At 46.6% G+C, this 19,576-nt stretch overlaps 1 protein-coding gene across 1 annotated transcript in view; it reads left to right on the top strand.

Annotated features, from left to right (window-relative positions):
* RASA3 (RAS p21 protein activator 3) overlaps positions 1 to 19,576 on the top strand; it is a 115,451-nt gene that overhangs the window by 32,010 nt on the left and 63,865 nt on the right. The window contains exon 2 of the mRNA XM_006102042.3: positions 6,288 to 6,405. Within this exon, the coding sequence (XP_006102104.1) occupies positions 6,288 to 6,405 (118 nt within the window). The remainder of the gene's footprint in view (positions 1 to 6,287; positions 6,406 to 19,576) is intronic.

The following is a 19,576-nucleotide window of genomic DNA, read 5'->3' as shown; positions in this document are numbered from 1 at the left end:
TTCTTCCTTTTCTTGCTTCTTTCTTTCTTTGGGTCACATTTCACTGGGTGGGGGGGGGGGCGCGGGGGAAGAAGAGCTGTCTGCAGTTCCCTGTAGCACGGGCGGCATCCCACGGACCACGTTTTCTGTTCTGTGTGGTCTGTGCTCTTGTTCACTGTCCAGGTACACAGGGGTCGATGTGGAGGTGGCCTCCCTGCCCTGAGTCTTGCTCTGGGGAAGGCCCAGGGCTTGTCTGGGGGAGAGCTTGTAGTTTCCAGCGGTCCTCACCTTCCAGAAGTTTCCATAATATCCTCACCTTAGCAATAAATGTCTTCATTGTTGATGGCCTGCTTGTTGTTTTCTGGTCTTAATAGCCACTAGATAGAAAATACAGCATTAGATGAAAAAAATATTTTGTAAACGGAGACATAAAATTTTAGTTTCAAAGGAGTAAAAAATACCCATACAGTACGACATTTTAAAATTAAAAGGAAACTAGTGGTTTCTTTATTCCTTTTCTTGGCTTAATTTTACAGTTTTTATTTCAGGATTGAGTTATTGTCAAGAACACTATTTTCATGTCTAGCATAATTGGAAAAGCGCAGGAGAATAGAGCATGCTTTCTTTTTCCCCAGTGGGAAAAATACCAGATTTTAAGGGAAAGAGCAGAGTTAGCTAATGTTTTGTGTGTATTTAGGTGCTGAATAGGTTGAATTCAGTTCAAAACTGAAAATCTAACTAATTCTGGAGACGTGCTCTTGTCTATAAAGTTAGTCTGAAAATGGAGAAGTGGATGATTTTCCATCTGCCATTCTTCGTATCTTGGGCTTTTGTTTCTTGTCTGGAGCCTAAAATGCACTTTTCTTTAGACTTCTGAGGTCTCCTTCCCCCAGCCCCACTCCTGTCATAGCAATTCTGATCATCCCGTGAAAGCAGAGAGACATTGAAAGTGCCCCACCAAATCTTAACGACCGTCCCGGCACATGGACTTGCATAAGTGACAACAGGACAGCCCAGAGTGGGGCAGGAAGAGTGGAGGAGGGAGGTGGAGCAGGAGATGCTGCAGGGGTGTTCAGGGAGGGGAGCACAGTTCCAACGCTGCAAGGGTGAGAGGGGCACAGGGTCCCAGGGAGCCAGGTGGGTGGGTGCCAGCCCTGCGTTTTGTAATTGCAGAGTTGCCACAGATTTTGCCCCGAGTCACCTCCTCCCCTACTTGCAGCCTGCCCCTGGGCTGTGCATCCAGCCAGGAAGTTCCCATTACTCAAGGTGACCCCAGATGCCACTTGTGGGAGGAGATGGGAACTTCTAGGGACAGTTGCATCTTGGCATACAGACCAGCACTCTGAAGAGCTGAGGCACAGGGCAGACAAGGTCAGGCATGGCTGTGAGAGGAGTTGGGAGTGGAAATGCCAGTCGGAATTTGTCCAGAGTGTGTGGATCTTGCCTTGAATCAGATGGGGCAGCACAAAGCAGCCCCCCCTTGGTTATCACCCACCTCCTCTGCAGAGAACTCTTCTCACAGGGCTAGCAATTCATATTGTGCACCCACTTCTCCTGATGGACAGAACAAGAAGTACGTGGAGCACGTTGCTGCATCTTTTATGTGCCGGGTCCATCACTTAATGTCTCCCAGATAAAGCTGCCAGCCATGGACTTGCTGTAGAAAGATGTTTCCTCCTGGAGAACTGGTGTGTTTTGTTTTTAAATAAATTATGACAGTGATGTGCTCCACCATGTTTCCATTTGTACCGTAGCTACTAGGAAGCTTGGCACTCAATCACTGAGTCATCCACATTGGGGATGGATAGATGTAATTTTCCTTCCTTTTACCATATTTTAAACCTTTAATTTCAAGTTCAACAGCCTTATTGTATACTTGGCTTTTATATTGTAACGCACTACCTACCCCTTTTGGAAATTGGAGGAAATCCGAAACAGATGTAAGTCACTATTCATGTATGGGTCTCCTCCGGGGAGCAGATGTATGCTGTGACGGTGGTTGGGTGGTGCCCTGCGGGCGTCCAGGCAGCTCAGCATGGAGTTTCCAGACTTCTCAATCAGTATGCAGTAGAGGAGGCTGTTTATAATGTGATTTAGAAATCCAATCTCATCTGGCTTTATGGAGTTTTGTTCTATTTAATATCAAGTGCTAAAATAGCAAGGCAGCCAAAAATATATTCAAGGAAATAGAATTTTTAATCATGAAACTGATCTCTGTGGGGAAATAGCTTTTATTTTGTCATAATAAGCTAGGCTGGCTACCAGAATTTGTAGAGCCATTTGCGTTGTAAATCAGGAAGGCCTGCCTGAAGATGGGGAGCATTAGGAGCGGCCATTCTTCCTCACGTCTGCTTCCAAACATGAAGGCCTCTGGGTTGGGAGGGGGTTGCTCTTACGGGACTAGGGCACTGGGCTCACAGACCTGTATGTATTATTTAGCGAGGTTGATCTGTAGTTCAGTTGAAAGTGCCAGAGTTGTGTGGACGGCTGGTAGAGTCAAGCACATCTGGGTAGTCTGCTCCCAGAAGGTTCTGTTGGTGTTGGCCCCAGGTTCACAGCTGGAAGAATGGTGCTTTGTCAGTTAAAGCCCTTGACCCTCACTCTTCCCTCCCAATGCCTCCTTCATCCTTTCCTCCATCCTTCTCTTTTGTGAGTTTGGTGAGAGCACATTGGCCTCTCTAGATGCTGGAGGGCAGCAAACAAGATCAGACCACCCTTAGAGGTGACATGGGTTTGAGCTCTCGCTACTTACTCCTAGAGTGCCTGGTGTCTGACATCCCCTCTTGGGGCATAGAGGGCATTGTCCCTGAGTGCCCTCCAGGGAAGCCAGCCTTCCAGACAGGCAAGTCCTGGTCTCAGGGCTGTGGCACTGAGACTTCCCATGGCCCCTCCAGTGAGGCACAGGCATTCACCCATGGTTCTCCCCTCTCCCCTGCTGCCTGCAGGTTTGGGTTTTTCTGGCTGGTTCATTGAGAGCTTACACAGGAATTATCGCCGGTCAGGGATGATGACCGCTTTCAGAGCCTAACCTTTGTTTTCCTTACCCATTGCCTGATTCCTGTAATTAGAAAGCAGAGATTGCCGTTTCAGCACTGTGTATGTTACTGTTTTTCAAGTGCTGCCTTTTACTTCTGTTAGTAAATTAGGTGTTCAGAGATGATATCACATACCAAACTTGCTGTCTTTAGCAAATTTACCGGTGAACAGTTCTGGTTGGTGAACAGTAAATTTTAGAGATGTGGTTAATAGGAAGAATCATATAAAAATGATTACTTATTTGCTTCTTAGAATGAAGCCAGAGTTTTCTTTTCTTCTATCTTGTAGTCATTTATTCATCCATTCATTAAACAGTTTAGCACTTACTGTATAACAGGACCAGCTTTATATTCTTATGTAAATGCCTCTACTTACTACGGAAAATAATGCTTTTTCTCTGAGAGAGAAAAAAAGACCCATAATATGTAGTTAGGAAGTGATGCAACCTCTAGCCTTTGGCATAAATAATCAACATGGAAGAAACAAATCTGTTGCAAGTATGGTTGAGGTGAAATAAGCCCTAAGAGCTGGGATATCCACCCTTGCTCTGCTGTGGGGCTTCAAGCAGAGACTTGGGAGTAACCCATCATTCTTGGCCCTTTTTGGTGGGGTTCCCAACTGTAAGGGCAGATTATATGGCCCAGGGCGGGGTGCTGGCTGCTGCTCCCAACCCTCCTGGTCTGAGTGGTTTGTTAATGTTGGCACAGGTCCACTAGTTGGCTCTCTAGTGTTGTCATTGTCATAGCAACAAGGATGTTTCTATAACAGTCCAGATTGGGAGCCTGTAGGGTGGGAGGAATGTGGATGAGACTGCATTCATATCAGAATAATATAATTTGGCATTTTCACATTTTTAAGTATCTGTTGTTCAGGCTCTTCTTTCTTTTATCCTACAGTCCCCACTTTGAGAGAGAGAGAGAAAAACATCAATGATGAGAGAGAATCATTGATCGCTCTCTCCTGCTCGCCCCCTACTGGATATTGAGCCTGCAACCCAGGCATGTGGCTTGACAGGGAATCGAACTGTGACCTCCTGGTTCATAGGTTGAAACTCAACCACTGAGCCACACTGGCGAGGCCAAAAAATAATTTTCAAAGGAAAATATGGTAAGCCCCAATTCACATCATAAAGGTGACAGTAGGAAAGTCAATAAAGTCAGGCTGGTTTGAGGTTAAAGATTGTGAACACTGCAAAAATGATCAGTTCCAGAAACAGAACTGGAAAACTGACAGGCCCCATGGTGAGCTTGGTGTGTGTTGTGTGGCTACCCATTCAGGTCTGCTCAGCGGAAGGAGCAGTCACCAGGAACCTGTGTCTGCTCCTCCTCATATCTCCCCCTCCACCTCCCAGTCTGGAGATGCCCATGGAGTCACGTCCTACCCTTTCCTGTTGGTGGGTTCATCACTCACTCTGCATGCATATGCATGTGCGCATATGACCTTTCACATCTGCCAGAAGCCTTCAGAGAATCTGTCTTTTGACATTTAACAACTGACTCGAAGCTTGGCTCAGATTCAAATGCCTCTTCCCAGATTGGCCATGTTCATTTGCTCAGCTCATGTAAAAATGGCACATTCTGGAAGGAAACCTTGTGATGTTAAGGTGTTTTAAGGATAATAGTGGCTATAAAAAGACATTTATTTGTTATTTATTTTTCTTCACCAACGGATAGCCATTGATGATTCCTTGATGAGAAAGAAAAATTTCTGGAACCTATTGGGTTAGAAAAGTCTCAAAGCTAGAGGGGCCTTGGAGAGTTCTTTCTTTTAGAGTTGGGAAAACTGAGGCCCAGAGAAGAAGGTAGGTCTCATGCCAGAAATGTCCACAGGCATAGATTAATACTGGTGCTGTTGTAAATCCTAAAAAACGCCTTTGTGTATCAGAAATAAGATTTATTGGCACAGAAGTAAATTATCAGCATCTACCTGAACTGTTGTTGGCATGGTGCTATGTGCCCACACCTGTCCCTCTTCCTAGTGCTGAGTCTGGTGCCAGTGCACGCCCAGAGCCAGGCATCTTTAGAACTGAAATGACTTGGTGACAAGGAAGACTCTGGGAGGTGATAGCATGTTCGAGGCATTTCTTCCATGTAGTGGTCTTCACCTGGGCATCAGCTGTCCCGGTTGAAAGCCACCTCTCATTCATTCCTGCTCGCTCTCAGTTCACAAGTAAACAGGGCTGTTTGGACAACCCCTCATGCTTAATCTGAGCTTCTAGCAGAGGGTGCTGGCCGTTGTGGTTTTGATAATGATCTCTAGACAGACCCAGGGTCAAATAGGGGGTTGTGACATTGTGGACATTTCCTGCAGGGCTGGCCAGGCAAGCTGGCTTTCTTGAAGGTTCCTCCTTTTTCTCCAAATGTGCTTGTGTGTGAAGGAAGGGGCTTGTGAGAGGGAGACACTCAACCTAGAGCAGCTCTCTCTTTCTGGAATTTTTCCTAACTGATTAATCACTCTGTATTTTAAACAGCTGTAGGTCATAGTTTACTCTCATCAATAAAGAGTCTTTCTCCTTAATTATTGCCCCAACTTTGACTAATATTACCAAATTAAATTCAAAATAAAAAAGGAACCTGGGGATTGAATGGTTAAGCAAAATGTGGCACATACACAATGGAATGTCATTTAGCCGTGAAAAGGAAGGAGAGTCCGACACATGCTATAGCATGGGTGAACCTTGAGGACATTAAGTAAAATAAGTCAGAGAAGGACAGATACTGTATGATTCCACTGCTATGAGGTTTCTAGAGCAGTCAGATTCAGAGAAACAGAAAGTAGAAGGGTGGTTGCCAGGAGGTGGGGGGAGGAGGAAATGGGGAGTTGTTGAAAAAATTCTAGAGATTGATTGCACAACAATGTGAATATATTTAACTCTACTGAACTGTACACTTGAAGATGATTGAGATGATTAATTTTAACTTATATATGTTTACCGTAATTTAAACATTAAAAAATTAAAGAGACTAATGTGAGTAAAACAAAACAAAATACCTTAATTCCTAGGTTGATGGATTTCTACTTTTATCAATTTGTTTTAGAGGTTACTGTGAATGCTACGTTGTATTTTTAACACCACCGATGGTATTTTCATCAATATTTTGACTTGTGGTAGCACGAAAACCATGACCTTATGAAGACCTAATGAATGTACAAAAGTGAAAGCAGGTGCCTTGCTATGAAATAAACCCATTATTTGGAAACGTGTCTGTGATTAGCAAGGGGACCAAATAATTATATGCTATGTTGATGACATACTTACACTTGCTTTTTAGGTGAAGCCAAAAATCTTCCCACTTACCCGGGGCCAAACAAGATGCGAGATTGCTATTGCACCGTGAACCTGGACCAAGAGGAGGTTTTCAGGACCAAAATCGTGGAGAAATCACTCTGGTAATGTCTGCTCTTGCTGTATTGGATACCGATAAGTTTTATTCAGTATGGAAACTATCCTGAACACATATGGCATCTTGCCATCTTCTGTGTTGCTTAGTTTGTGTGAGAATTAGGAAATGTCCACATGGCTCTGCCTTACAGGGCAGTTACAGCCAGAGCATCCATCCTCAGTGGCAAACTGATATTCCCCAGATGCTCGTGATGCCCAGGACTGGACAGCATTGGGAACAAAGCGCACATATGTGACTGTTTGTTTGCCTCCAAGACAATCTATAATAATAAAAGGGTAATATGCTAATTAGACTAGACATCCTTCCAGGCGTCATTCCAGACATCCTTCCGGATGAAGCCAGGGCTGGAGGGAAGCAGCCTGTGTCCCGGGTGCCAGAGGGAAGCCGGTGCCGGCAGCCAGGGGAAGGAAGGCCTACTCTTGCACAAATTTTTGTGCATTGGGCCTCTAGTGCAGCGGTTCTCAACCTGTGGGTCGCGACCCCTTTGGGGGTCGAATGACCCTTTCACCGGGGTCGCCTAAGACCATCAGAAAACACATATATAATTACATATTGTTTTTGTGATTAATCATTATGCTTTAATTATGTTCAATTTGTAACAATGAAATTGGGGTCACCACAACATGAAGAACTGTATTAAAGGGGCGCGGCATTAGGAAGGTTGAGAACCACTGCTCTAGTGTCTTATAAGAGATGGACTGGAAAGTGTATACTGCACCAGAAGAGTACAAATCAAGAATTTTGAGTGGGTAAATATTTGGAAAGCACTTTTTTTTTACCACCTTCCTTTAAATTTATCTAGAGAGGCATGCCCAAGATGGTCATAGAAGTAACAATTCACTGAGGTAGGAGCCCTAGAAAACATTTATTGATAGAATTTGAGGAAGACAGGGTTCAGGTAAGAAAGAGCAGCATCTAACAGGTCTTAAGACTGAGATGTTTGCTGTATAATTAAAAACATTAGTGTTTCTCAACTTTAGCTTGCTTAAGAATCACTTGGAAGGTTTATTAAAAACAGATGTCTGCCCCAGGATGTCTGGGGTGGGGCTGTGATTTGCATATATAACAACTTTCAGGAGCTTCTGCTGCTGGCCCTGGACCACACCCAGGGGGTAGGAAGTGATGGCAACTAAAAGTCACAGCAGTTACAGGGGGTGGGAAGTGAGAAACCAGAAATGCGAACAGTGAGACGGCAGAACATCTTGGTACATATGTGTTAGCAGGTGGGGGATGGGGGTAGTGGTTTGCAGTCTGGGGGAAGCATACCAAAGCCAGCAGTGGGGCCCTGAGCGTGTTGTTTATATGAAGTGAAGAAGAATCCCTGTGCAGCCAGTGACTCCACCTTCGGGTTTCGAATTATGGGTTGTGTGGGTCCATCCAAACAGCTATTTTGAGTTTGAGAACATTTTTAGCAGATGAATTATATCCTTGCAGATTGCTGCTTCTAAGTGGGAACAAACAACACATTCCAATGACTTAGTGAATTTAATTTTTTGAAAACTGCAAAGGATCTCCTGCCCCTGAAACATGGAGACATTTCCTTCTCCATCTGCACCATTGCCACCAACACTGGCAGGGCTCCGAGCTATTACAGTTGTGTTATTTTAATGCGTACACCAGATTCTCTGGAATGCTTTCCTGAAGAAAAATGAAAAGTCTGAGGAATTTGTCAGAGGTAAAGTCTGGTTTTGGGTTGATGATAAGATGACATTGGGGATGGTGATGTTACTGAACCTTCAAGGGTTATTTCCATTTGCCTAATGTGAGAAAAACCCTTTCCGTGTTTAGTCAATGTTAGAGGCCCATGGGTCATAGACTTGGAGGATTACTGTCAGTCTCTGTAAAGCACTACTCTCCTTAGGCTTGTGAATGAGGGTCTTTGGGAAGGGAATAGATTTGGGAACCTCTCTTTTAGGCGAGGTTGAGAAATGGGGACCATTGTCTTCAAAATATTTCAGGCAAATTGAGAAGTAGAAATCATGGTTTCTGGTTTTGGTGGCACTAGAAAATGTTTTTATGAAGCCAAAAAGGGAGGATGAGAGTTAAATAATGACAATGATTTACCTTTCTGGGAAACCAGCTGTAATACATCCAGAATCAGGTGTGAGCCCCTAAAATGCTGCCATAAGAAGCTAGTTAATTATAGTGAGTGCATGAGGTAATACTCCCAATTCATCAGAACTTCTAATCCCTCCACATACTATTCACACTTTTCTTACAGATAGTTTTAATAAACTTAGTTATTTTTGTTTATTAATTTATTCATTAGCTTAATGAATATTTATTGAGTGCTTATCTAATACTAGAGGCCCGGTACACGAAATTTGTGCATGGGGCGGGGGGTGTCCCTCAGCCCAGCCTGCACCCTCTCCAATCTGGGACCCCTCGAGGGTGGGATCGGGCCTAAATGGGCAGTCAGACAGCCCTCTCACAATCCAGAACTGCTGGCTCCCAACCGCTCACCTGCCTGCCTGATTGCCCCTAACCGCTTCTGCCTGTCAGCCTGATGACCCCCTAACCACTCCCCTGCCAGCCTGATCGATGCCTAACTGTTCCCCTGCTGGCCCAGTCACTCCTAACTGCCCTCCCCTGCTGGCCCAGTCACTCCTAACTGCCCTCCCCTGCAGGCCTGGTCACCCCCTACTGCTTTCCCCTGCAGGCCTGGTTGCCCCCAACTGCCCTCCCCTGCTGGCCTGATCGCCCACAACTGCCCTCCCCTGCAGGCCATCTTGTGGCCACATTGGGGCAGCAATCTCTGACCACATGGGGTTGGCCATCTTGTATGTTGGAGTGATGGTCAATTTGCATACTAATCATGACTAATTAGCATATCAGGGCTAATTAGCATACTTCTCTCTTATTATTGTGTTGGAGTAATGGTCAATTTGCATACTGGTTGTGACTAATTAGCATACCTTGTTGTGACTCTGAGGGCATCGTGACCAATTTGCATGTTACCCTTTTACTAGTATAGATACCAGGTAAGGAGAGAGGTACTGTTAGCAGAAAGTTAAAACTGACAGCAAAGAGATAAACCTACGCAAAATAATTACATAGTTTAAAAAATATTAGTATATGTGGCCATTTAGTATTGAAGCAAAAACCCTATTCCCACTGATGGACTTTGCAAGCTTGCAAACTAGTAGTCCCAAAGCTCTACTCTACAGTATAAGAAAAAAGACAAATGAGCCCACTTTATAAAAGAAGTTAGCAAGGGGCTGAGAATCAAGATAATGGCATAGGTAAACACCAGTACTTGCAGCCTCCCACAACCATATCAAAATTACAACTAAAATACAGAGCAGCCATCATTCAGAACTGCCTGAAAGCTGGCTGAATAGAAGTACTACAATTAAAGAAGTAAAAAAGAAAGCACACGGAGACTGGTAGGAAGGGTGGAGGTGCTGAACGGGCTGGTCCCACTCCCATAGGAGGCCTCTGCAGCTAAGATATCCCACCCAATTGGGGTAGATTTCTCCCAGACAGGGGTGCTTACAGGGGTCATTGTTTCTATGCTGAGACCTCCCCTGTTGCAGAGCAGACTGGCAGTCATATCTGAGTTTCCATCAGTGTGGCTCACACTGTTCGCTCTGCCCTGGTGATTCCCTGAAACCCCGCCCCATCCAATTTGCAGTCTCACCCAAGCTGTTTGCAGCAGCTTTTCCATATGAATGGCCTGTCCTGGCTCAGGCTTCAGACTTTCCTGAAATCTCTCAAATAAGTAGCAGTTGGCATCAGCGTGCCCCATACCCATCAATAACAGGCATAAAATAGCTTGGCCTCGCCTGGACACTTCCAAGCCCACCACAAGTAGCAGCCATCTGCAGATTGCTCTGTAGCACCTGCTGGGTGGCCCCAGGCAGTGGCTGACTTTGCACCTCCCAGGAGGCCCCAGAGCCAGTGCACCTGGTAGACAGCTTCACTGAAGCCCAATTGAGGCATAGAGGTGTTTCCTGCACAGCAGCTCTTCCACTGTAGTCATAGCTGGTTCTCACAGCCAGTTGGCCTGAAGATCAATTCCTCCCAGTGATGCCAACAGCAATCAAGGCTCAACTACAACAAGACTGTGCACACAGCCCACACAGGGGTGCACCTAGAGTGCCAAGCTCAGGTGACTGCAGAGGTTAAGCCACTGGGCCCTAGAGGACACCTACTACACAAGGCCACTCCGCCAACTCCAGGAGACATAGCAGCTCTACCTAATACATAAAAGCAAACACAGGGAAGCAGCAAAAATGGGGAGACAAAGAAACATGTCACAAATGAAAGACCAGAAGAAATTTCCAGAAAAAAACTAAATGAAATGGAAGCAACAAAACTACTAGATACAGAGTTCAAAACAATGGTTATAAGTTTGCTCAAGGATCTTAATGAGAGCTTCAAGGGACTTAGTGAGACTTTCAAGGATCTTAGTGAGAATTTCAAAGACATGAAAAGGACCAGTCAGAAATTAAGCATATACTAACTGAAATAAAGAATAACTTACTGGCATTCAACAGTAGAGTAGAGCATTTTGAGAATCAAATCAACAATTTGGACTATGAGGAAGCAAAAAACACCCAATCAGAAGAGCAAAAAGAAAAAGAATCCAAAAATATGAATATAGTGTAAGGAGTCTCGGGGACAACTTCAGCTGTACCAACATTTGCATTATGGGGTGCCAGAAGGAGAAGAGAGAAAGCTATTGAAAACCTATTTGAAAAAATAATGACAGAAAACTTTCCCTACTTGGTGAAAGAAATGGACTTACAAGTCTAGGAAGTACAGAGTCCCAAACAAGAGGAACCCAAAGAGGCCCACACCAAGACACATCATAATTAAAATGCCAAGGGCAAAAGACAAAGAAAGAATCTTAAAAGCAGGAAGAGAAAAGCAGCTAGGAAGAAGGAGGAGGAAACAAAAAAAAGATATGAACAGTAAAATGGCAGTAAATACATATCTATCAACAATTGAATCTAAAAATCAAAATAAATGAATAAGGAATCTAATGAACAAAATAAACTGATGAATAAAATAGATCCTGGGGCATGGAAACATGGAACAGACTGACGAATCTGAGGGAAGGTGGGAGGAAGAGGTGGGAAGAGATTAACCAAAGAATTTATATTCATATATGCATTACCTATGGACATAGACAATAGGGTGGTGAAGGCTTAGGGTGTGGCAGGAACCAGGTGGAGGGGGCCAATGGGGTACAAAAAAGGGGGACATCTGTAATACTCTCAACAATAAAGATTAAAAAAAAAGTTAGCAAGGAAAATTGCTGGTGCCACATGGTCCTGAATATTTGAAACCAAAAACTGTCTCTCTTGTGAGTTTGCAGCCTGAATCCACACCACATTCATGGTAGAAAAATCTCAATCCATGCATATTGTTTAATGTAGTTCTAGATCAGTAGTTGGTAACATCCAGTGAGGCAGCAACATACCTGTCAAAAGCAAATCCAATCATTTCTTTCAAGCCAAGTCCCAAAGAATTCTCCTTTATAAAGTTCCACGGACCATGAGCTAAGAGGAGAAAATACACAAAGAACAAGGAAATAAAGATTCCTGTTCATTTGCTAAGAGAAACCCAGACAGAAGAATCAGACCTGCAGAGTTTGCAGAATATCAACTAACAAAGTTCAATGAATTTAAAGTAAAGACAACATTCAAAACATGAGCAGGAAAAGAAACAATAAAGAAAGACTGAACCAATTTGAAAAAGAACGAAATAGAATTTTCAGAAATGAAGAACACAAGAATTTCAATGAAAAACTCAGTGGATGAATTAAATATCTGATTAGACATAGCTGAAAGGAAAATTGGTAAACTAGAAGGCAAATTTGAAATACACCCCAGAGACGCAAAGAAATGGAAAGTATAAGATAGGTTTAGAGGAGACATAGAGATAGAATGATGTCTAAACATGTCTCATAGGAACTCCAAAGGCGAGAGGGGAGAGATGGTGGGGAGGCCGTATATGAAGATTGCAGGAAGATTCACTTACAGTCTTGAATGGCCTTGATTAGAGGGGCAGAGTTCAGAGGCAGACCAAGTGGCCGCTAATAGAATGGAATGAAGTGAACAAACCTGAGAGACAAGGTTGGGCAATGCTGTCTGGACTAGGCCACCTATGCAAGCAGTTGACAGCCACCACACCCACAGTTTAGTTGTTGCCTTCAAGGAGGTGGCTGCTCCCTCTTCTTGCAGCTCCCCAGCATGCCTCCTTCAGGCTCAGCATCGCCTTTGAGATCTGATCATTTATTTGGCAAAGCCACTGCAGAAAACAAAAAGCCCACATCTGCTTTCTGAACTCAAAAGAGCTTAAGGGCTTGGCTTCCTGGCAGGCTGCTGGTCAGAGCAGGCAGGGCCTTGCACTCTGTCCAAGTGAGGGATGTAGTGCTACAGCAGGAGCCTCCCAGCAGCCTCCGGGGGAAAGGGTAGCCTTGCGCTCAGTGGCTGCTCCGCATTGTCTGTCTTCTGACTCAGCATGAAGCGCAGACCGCGTGTGAGAAGAGGAAAAACACATCTCTCCTTTGCCTCCTTTTCACCAGCAGAAGGTAGCCCCCGGGGATCAGACCAGGCCGATCATGCTGTGCTGAGTGTTTCCCAGCAGTCACTGGCTGGTCTGCAGCATCACTACCTAGTCCTGAGCGGGTATCTGAGGAAAGTGCCGCATTTGTTCCTTTCTCTCTATTTTTTTTAAAAAATTTTTATTTATTTTTTTTAAAATATGTCTTTATTGATTTCAGAGAGGAAGGGAGAGGGAATGGAAATAGAAACATCAATGATGAGAATGAATCATTGATTGGCTGCCTCCTGCACGTCCCCCACTGGGGATCAAGCCCGCAACGCAGGCATGTGCCCTTGACCGGAATCGAACCTGGGACCCTTCAGTCCGCAGGCTGACGCTCTATCCCCTGAGCCAAACAGTTAGGGCCTTTCTCTTTATTTTTGACATGGGGGACTGGAGGTTGAGAGATAGCATCTGTTGCAGATTTATTTGTTAGAACTCACTGGCTCTGACACATTTGGGAGAATACATTTGGCCCTTTCAACCTGGCCTCATCCCTTCTCCAGGAAAGTGATTTGGGGCAAAGTTTCTGTCCTACTAGGAAAAATATCTTCCTGATGTTGAGAGTGAACTATTTTTTAATCATGTAAATGGTAACTCATTATTTGTGTACTGTTTGTTTAAACTAAAAGGCTCTATTGGCAGGGCTGGGCTGCACAGTGTGTCTGCAAGGGCACCCAAGCACTCTGCTGGACGGGGCTGCCTTTTGCTTCTAAAACAGGGCAAGGGGAGATTATATCCTGGAGGAAATCACCATTTTATCCAGTGAAAAGAGCATATTGATGTTATATGAACAAAAGGAAAATATGAGCTAAAAATAAGTATTGGGTTAAGCCAGTCATTTGCAAGAATATTCCATAAAGTATCAGTGTTTTGATTTCCTTTTCTCCATGTAAGTGATTCCTGTGAGGATGATATTGCCTACCTTTCCCCAGGAAATCCCCACAAAATATACTGAAAAACAAAACAAAACAAACCCCAGCTCCTGGCTCAGTGAAGTGCTGTCCCAAGGTTTCCGACCTGCCCCTCACCTCCCCCAGGGGCAGTTCTGATTGAGGCTGTGCTGAGCCTCCGCCCCACAGCCCACCCTGGACCTCTGCCCCAGGTCCAGCCCGGAAGCCCCTGCCCTCCTGCTTCCTCCCACCTGTTTCCATTTGGGTTGCCATCTGGAAGGGAAGGGGTACCACATGGTCCTGGCCCGAGCCACCAAGGCATGACACTTGCTGCCCTTCTCGTTTTCCCCAAAGGCAGAGCCCTCACTGCTCCTCTCATTCTGGTAGGAATGGTGCTTACCCTTCTGGGAGTTTGGTTATCTCTGCTAAGTGATGAAGGCAGGTAACAAGGCTATGTTAATAGTAAGATGCCTTTTTGTTTAAAAAATTGGGATTGCTCCAAAAATGGTCTTGAACATCTATATGTATAAAAGCCTAAGCGACTGTTATGACAGAACAACCGGTTGACCAGTTGCTATGATGCGCACTGAGCCTACTGGGGATCGAGCCTGCAGCCCTGACCAGGAATGGAACCAGCAGCCTCTTGGTGCATGGGACAATGCTCCACCCACTGAACAACACTGGCTGGGCTGAAGTTAAAGCTTTAAAAATTCTTTCTGATATAAATGTAGACTTCTGGCCCAGATATTCCACACCAGCTAGAGTAGATGGACCCATCCCCCCACAATGCTGGGGTACACCAGTGGTGAGATCCATCCCTCCATGATTCTGGGGGTACTCCAGGTAGGAGAACATGTCCCCCACAATCCTGGGGTGCTCCAGGTGGGGTTCCACACCTCTATAATCCTGGGGCATTCCAAGAGGTGAGATCCACCCCCCTCCATAGTCCTGGGGTGCTCCACACAGGGAGACACATCCTTCCAAGTGTCTCTGCATGACTGAGAGGATCAGGGATCCAGTGCACTCGGTTGTTATTAGTGATAATCACATCCTCAGTGGGTTTTCCTGGAAAGGCCTGATTTTGGTCACCATAACCTTTGCGATGCTGTATTTTTATGGGTGAGTCTTGTGAAAAGAATCTTCCTGAGTAGCTTTATGTAAATCAGATTTTCTGAAGACCGTGTGTGCTTTCTGTCACCGCACTTATTTTTATCCTCTATGCTAGTTTCTGGCAGAGGGCTGGTCGCATGGCTCTGACATGGTTACAGGGTTTCACACCGGACCACAGGGTCCCAGGCTTGGTGCCATGCTTCAGTGCCGGAGCAAGGGCAGAGGCGGGTGAGGTCGGTAAGAACATCTCTTTACCACCATGCCATCCTCTCTCTCCTGTTTCTTTCTCCCAATCTTCCAAGAAGGGATATTTGTATCTGGGGCAATTCCGTGGTCAAGGAGCCCATCTGAGTTATTTCCACGTTTAAGAACGGTTTAGATTTGTAGTATTCTAAGCAAGGACTTTCTCCTCAACTCGAGAGGTGGGCAATGACCATCAACACCAAGGTCCTGGTAGTCTCAGTTGTTGTGGCATTGGGGACTCCTCACATTGACATTTGGCGGAGTGGGCCTTGGGAGTTCCAGGATCTCCGTGGGGTGGGTGGTGGGTCCCTGGAATTTATGACGGCTCCAGGGACCTCCTGGGTCCAGGGTGAGCCTGCAGTGTCCTAAGCATCCTCTTCCTGACATGCAGCTTCAATTTCTCCTTCTGTTTTTCCCAAGTCACAGGATCCTGACTCGTGTCTGAATGTGAGGATCCTCTCAGAGCTTCACAGGAAAGCTCAGCTGATGGCGAGTGCTGGTTTGCTTTCATTGCACAAGCACTGAGCGCCTCCTGCACACCGACGCCCCGGCCTAGGCCCGGTCGGGGCTTATTAGCAGTGTGGTGGCACCTGTAGGGGAGACTGTGGGTGTGCTCACAGCTGGATGGGCTTGCATGGGGAAGGAGCCATCTGAGTGGGGCATTAGGGTGGCTCCCTTCCTTTCTCCTTTCGGGACCGTGGGCTGGGCAGTTTCCGGGCTGGCAGGATGCTGGAGTTAATGGGGTTACCCTGCACAAGTTAGAACCTTTTGCAGGAGACCCTAAAAGCTTCCCCCACAGGGTGCCCACCCCTCTCCTCCTCTGGGCTCCTGCCTGACACTCTTCTCCTCTTTCAGGGCCTTTTTTTTTTGGAGTTTGAAATGTTTCTGCTGTTACAACTGACCAGCATGTGATTCGGTCTTCTAAGAATTGTCTCAGTCACTGTGAAAAGCGCGGCCAGGCCTTAATAAAGATGGTCTGATTGTAACTGGTTAAGAACATGTGATTTCTGCCCGGGAGACACGGGGAGTGGGAGGAGAGAAGCTGCTGTGGACGACAGGTCTTGGCGTTTTGGGAGCTGTGTGCAGTGGTGTGAGCCGTGCACAGCATCCAGTGGACCCACCATATCCCTATGAATAGGAGTTTTGCAGATGGGGAAACTGAGTCTTGGAGAGGTGAGGTAACTTGCTCGGGCCCCTTGGACCTGGGTCAGGCCCGGAAATACAGGCTGCAGATCGCCCATGGAGCGGGTGGTCGTGGCCAATGGGCTTTGGTCCCGACACACAGATGTCCAGCTTGGCTCCTGGGCCTCCAGGAAGAGCATGAGTGTTTCCCAGCCCCGGTCCTGTACCTGCCCAATGTGGACTTCCTGCTCCTCTGGCCTGGCCTGCCAGGCCGGGCTGCCTACTGTTCGTGGTGGGTGTCCCTGTTACCTTGCAGCGGCCATCATGGACCCTTCAGCGCTTCACAGAAAGCGTCCGCAGCCCCAGTGCTTGTGCCGCGTCCCTGCAGTGCAGGCTGTGATTGGCCCAGGTGACAAAACACGTGGGTGAGTCCAGCCAGGACACTTCTGCCCCAGCATTTGGACAAAAACTGCTCTGACCTCAGATTCTCTCCTTCCCCGGGGGAGGGTTAACTCCAGTCCCCACTTTAAATCTGCAAGACGCTGTGCAACACGCCATGCATGTCTTCATCCGGTCCCGTGTGGCGACAGAGTGGCTTTCTCTCCTAGGAGCTGCATCTCCATAGGGAGGCTGCTGTGAATAGTTCAGGCGGTGACAGGGCTGAGGGTTAGAGTTCAGTATGAGACTGAACATCTTGCCTTTCAGTCAGAGGCAATATCTTTTTGGGAACCTCAGGGGAAAACACAACCGTTCGTAATGAAAGGTCACAGATGCCGAGGGTCCGTGCTGCACAGGGGTTTTTAAATCTCCGCCTAAAGGAAATGAGAGGTGGATTTAGCAGAAACCAAAACGGCTTTCCTCCTGCCTCTGGGTGCCTGCAGGATAACTGTGGCAGCGGGAGGCCCCTTTCTGGAACTCGATTGCCAGGCCTTCCCAGGCCAGGCACAGCACTGCCTGCTGCAGATATTGCACCCCAACAATCCATGTGGGGTGCAGGCTACATGACTTCCCTCCCATGCCCGGACCTTTGGTTTAATGGCATTTGAATCCAGCTGTTCGTTAATGATTTAACCACATGCTCATTTTATTAGCTGAGCACTGAGCTGTTCAGAGATAGGCTGGTGCCCTTTTTAGAAAACTGGCCTTGCTTACTTGGCTTCAGTTCACGTGGGGCCAGGGAGGAAGTGAGCCCTGAGTTCCCCTGGGAGCCACAATCCACTGCTTCTAGATGCTCAGCCCTCGACGGTGGCCTTCTCTGTGGTGTATCCATAGCTCAGACTTCGAGGCACAAAGACCCTCTTAAGAATAGCCCTCTCACAAAGAGACGCAGTGCGGGCTCCCTGTTCTTCAGCACGCAGCCTTTCTCTATCTACCCAGACTGTGGAGCAGCTCCTCAGCTCTCCCCCCCCCCCACCTCCCCGACCCCAGAGGTTGGGAAATAGATGCAGGCATTTGCGAAATAACGTGAAACGGGGGAAAACCAGGCTGCCGGCTGTTTTCTCATGAGCAAACATCGTTGTGCAGTGGCAAGCAGCCTTGGTGTGGGATGGGGCGTGCCAGCCTCGCAGATGCTGGGAAATGACTCATGGAGTTTTCTCTGTTGGGTCCCCAGTGCAGCCCTGTCTCCACCTCTGGGCCGCACATCTGGGCTGTGGGAGGAGGAAGAGGAATGCATGTTCCCCCTTGTCAGAGCGTTCCTTAAAGATCAACCTGGTTTTCTGCAGGTTTTGTTATGCTTTCCTTAGGAGAGTTTGCTTGATTCTGTGAAACTTCATTTGCGCTCCTCTCTGTAATCACTGGGGGCAAGAGCTTGTCACTCCAGCCGGCCTCAGAGGCGGATGCCGCTGCACGCATTAATTTCCCTCTGTCAGACAGTGGTATTTAAGGCAAGCCAAGTCCTTTTGGCGGCGTTTTTCTCTTTATTTGGAAAGAGGGTTCTGGAGCCCTAAGGCTGTAAGTGGGAACTGACAGTGCAGGGACATTAATCACGCCTCTGACTGGGCTGACCTTGGGCTGGGGACAAAGCCAGGCCTGTGGGGAGAGGTACCCCAGGTTAAGCCTCTAGTGGGAAGGGGAAGCCCAAGGCTGTGTGGCCCCTTTGAGTCCACCAGAAAGAATATATTGTCTTGCCAGGCACATGCAGAGGGTGGGGGTGTGGGAACTCACCCTGCTCCCGATCCTTGACCGTCTCCTTTTTCTTTTGGCATGAACTTCCCACCCTGCTGCCCATGAACCGACAAGTGCAAACTTTCTTGTTCACTGGGAAGGAGAGGTGGGTTGTGCAGGTGACCACTGTGGTGGTTGAAGTAGTTGGTACCTGGGGTTTGGGGGGGCCTTCATCCCACCTCTGTCCTCTGTCTGCAGGGCTAGAGGAAGGGGAGACTGGCTGTGTGGCCCACCCCACTTATACCCCATGTGGGTCCTTCTAGAAGCTGGGAGGGTTGAGATGTCCCGAGAGATGCCATGTCGGGGCTGAAATGGTCCTTCTGCTGCGGGCAGCGTCAGCTCCTTGCACGGAGACCCTCTTGCTCTTCTGGTGGCGTGTATGTCAGAAATGGCAGGATCACATGCCCGTACTTGCCCATTTATGGCAGATATTGTTAGCAAAGTTGTGGTGTCTCTAGTTTAAAAAGATATTCCTTATTTGAGTGCTTTAGTTATTTGTCTTTTAATTTGCAGCATAAGTTTATAAGTTCACAGTGGATTAATATTCCGAGCATGGAAATAATATGAAAGATGGGCACTTAATAGGAGATGGGCCAGAGGCATCTATAATGATAAAAGCATAATATGCTAATTAGACCGGACAGCCAAACGACCTTCTGGATGACTTTCCAGATGAAGCTGGGCCTGTGAGGACTGAGCCCCTTGCATGAATTTTGTGCATCGGGCCTCTAGTTTTAACAGAAAAATGAGACAGAAAATGCACATATGCACATGAAAGATATTCAACCTAAACAATAATTTAAACTTTTCAAATGAAAGCAGTAGTTTTTGTTTTGTTTTTTGCCGTTACTTTAGCAAAGTTTGTAAATGCCGGTAAGACTCAAGGTTGGTGGGCATTAGGGGTAAATTGGTCCCCCCTTCAGGAGGGAAATATAGCATTATGCATTAACACCTTAGGACAGTGAATACTCTCCCGCCAAGTGGAATTTATCTTTACGGAAACAATTGGACAGCTGTGCAAAGACCCTCCTACCCTAGAGTCTCCATTCTGTGCTGCTCCTAATGATA

The sequence above is a fragment of the Myotis lucifugus genome, unplaced genomic scaffold (genome assembly GCF_000147115.1).
Source record: "Myotis lucifugus unplaced genomic scaffold, Myoluc2.0 scaffold_395, whole genome shotgun sequence".
Taxonomy (NCBI): Eukaryota; Metazoa; Chordata; class Mammalia; order Chiroptera; family Vespertilionidae; genus Myotis; species Myotis lucifugus.
This window is presented reverse-complemented; position numbering and strand designations above follow the sequence as displayed.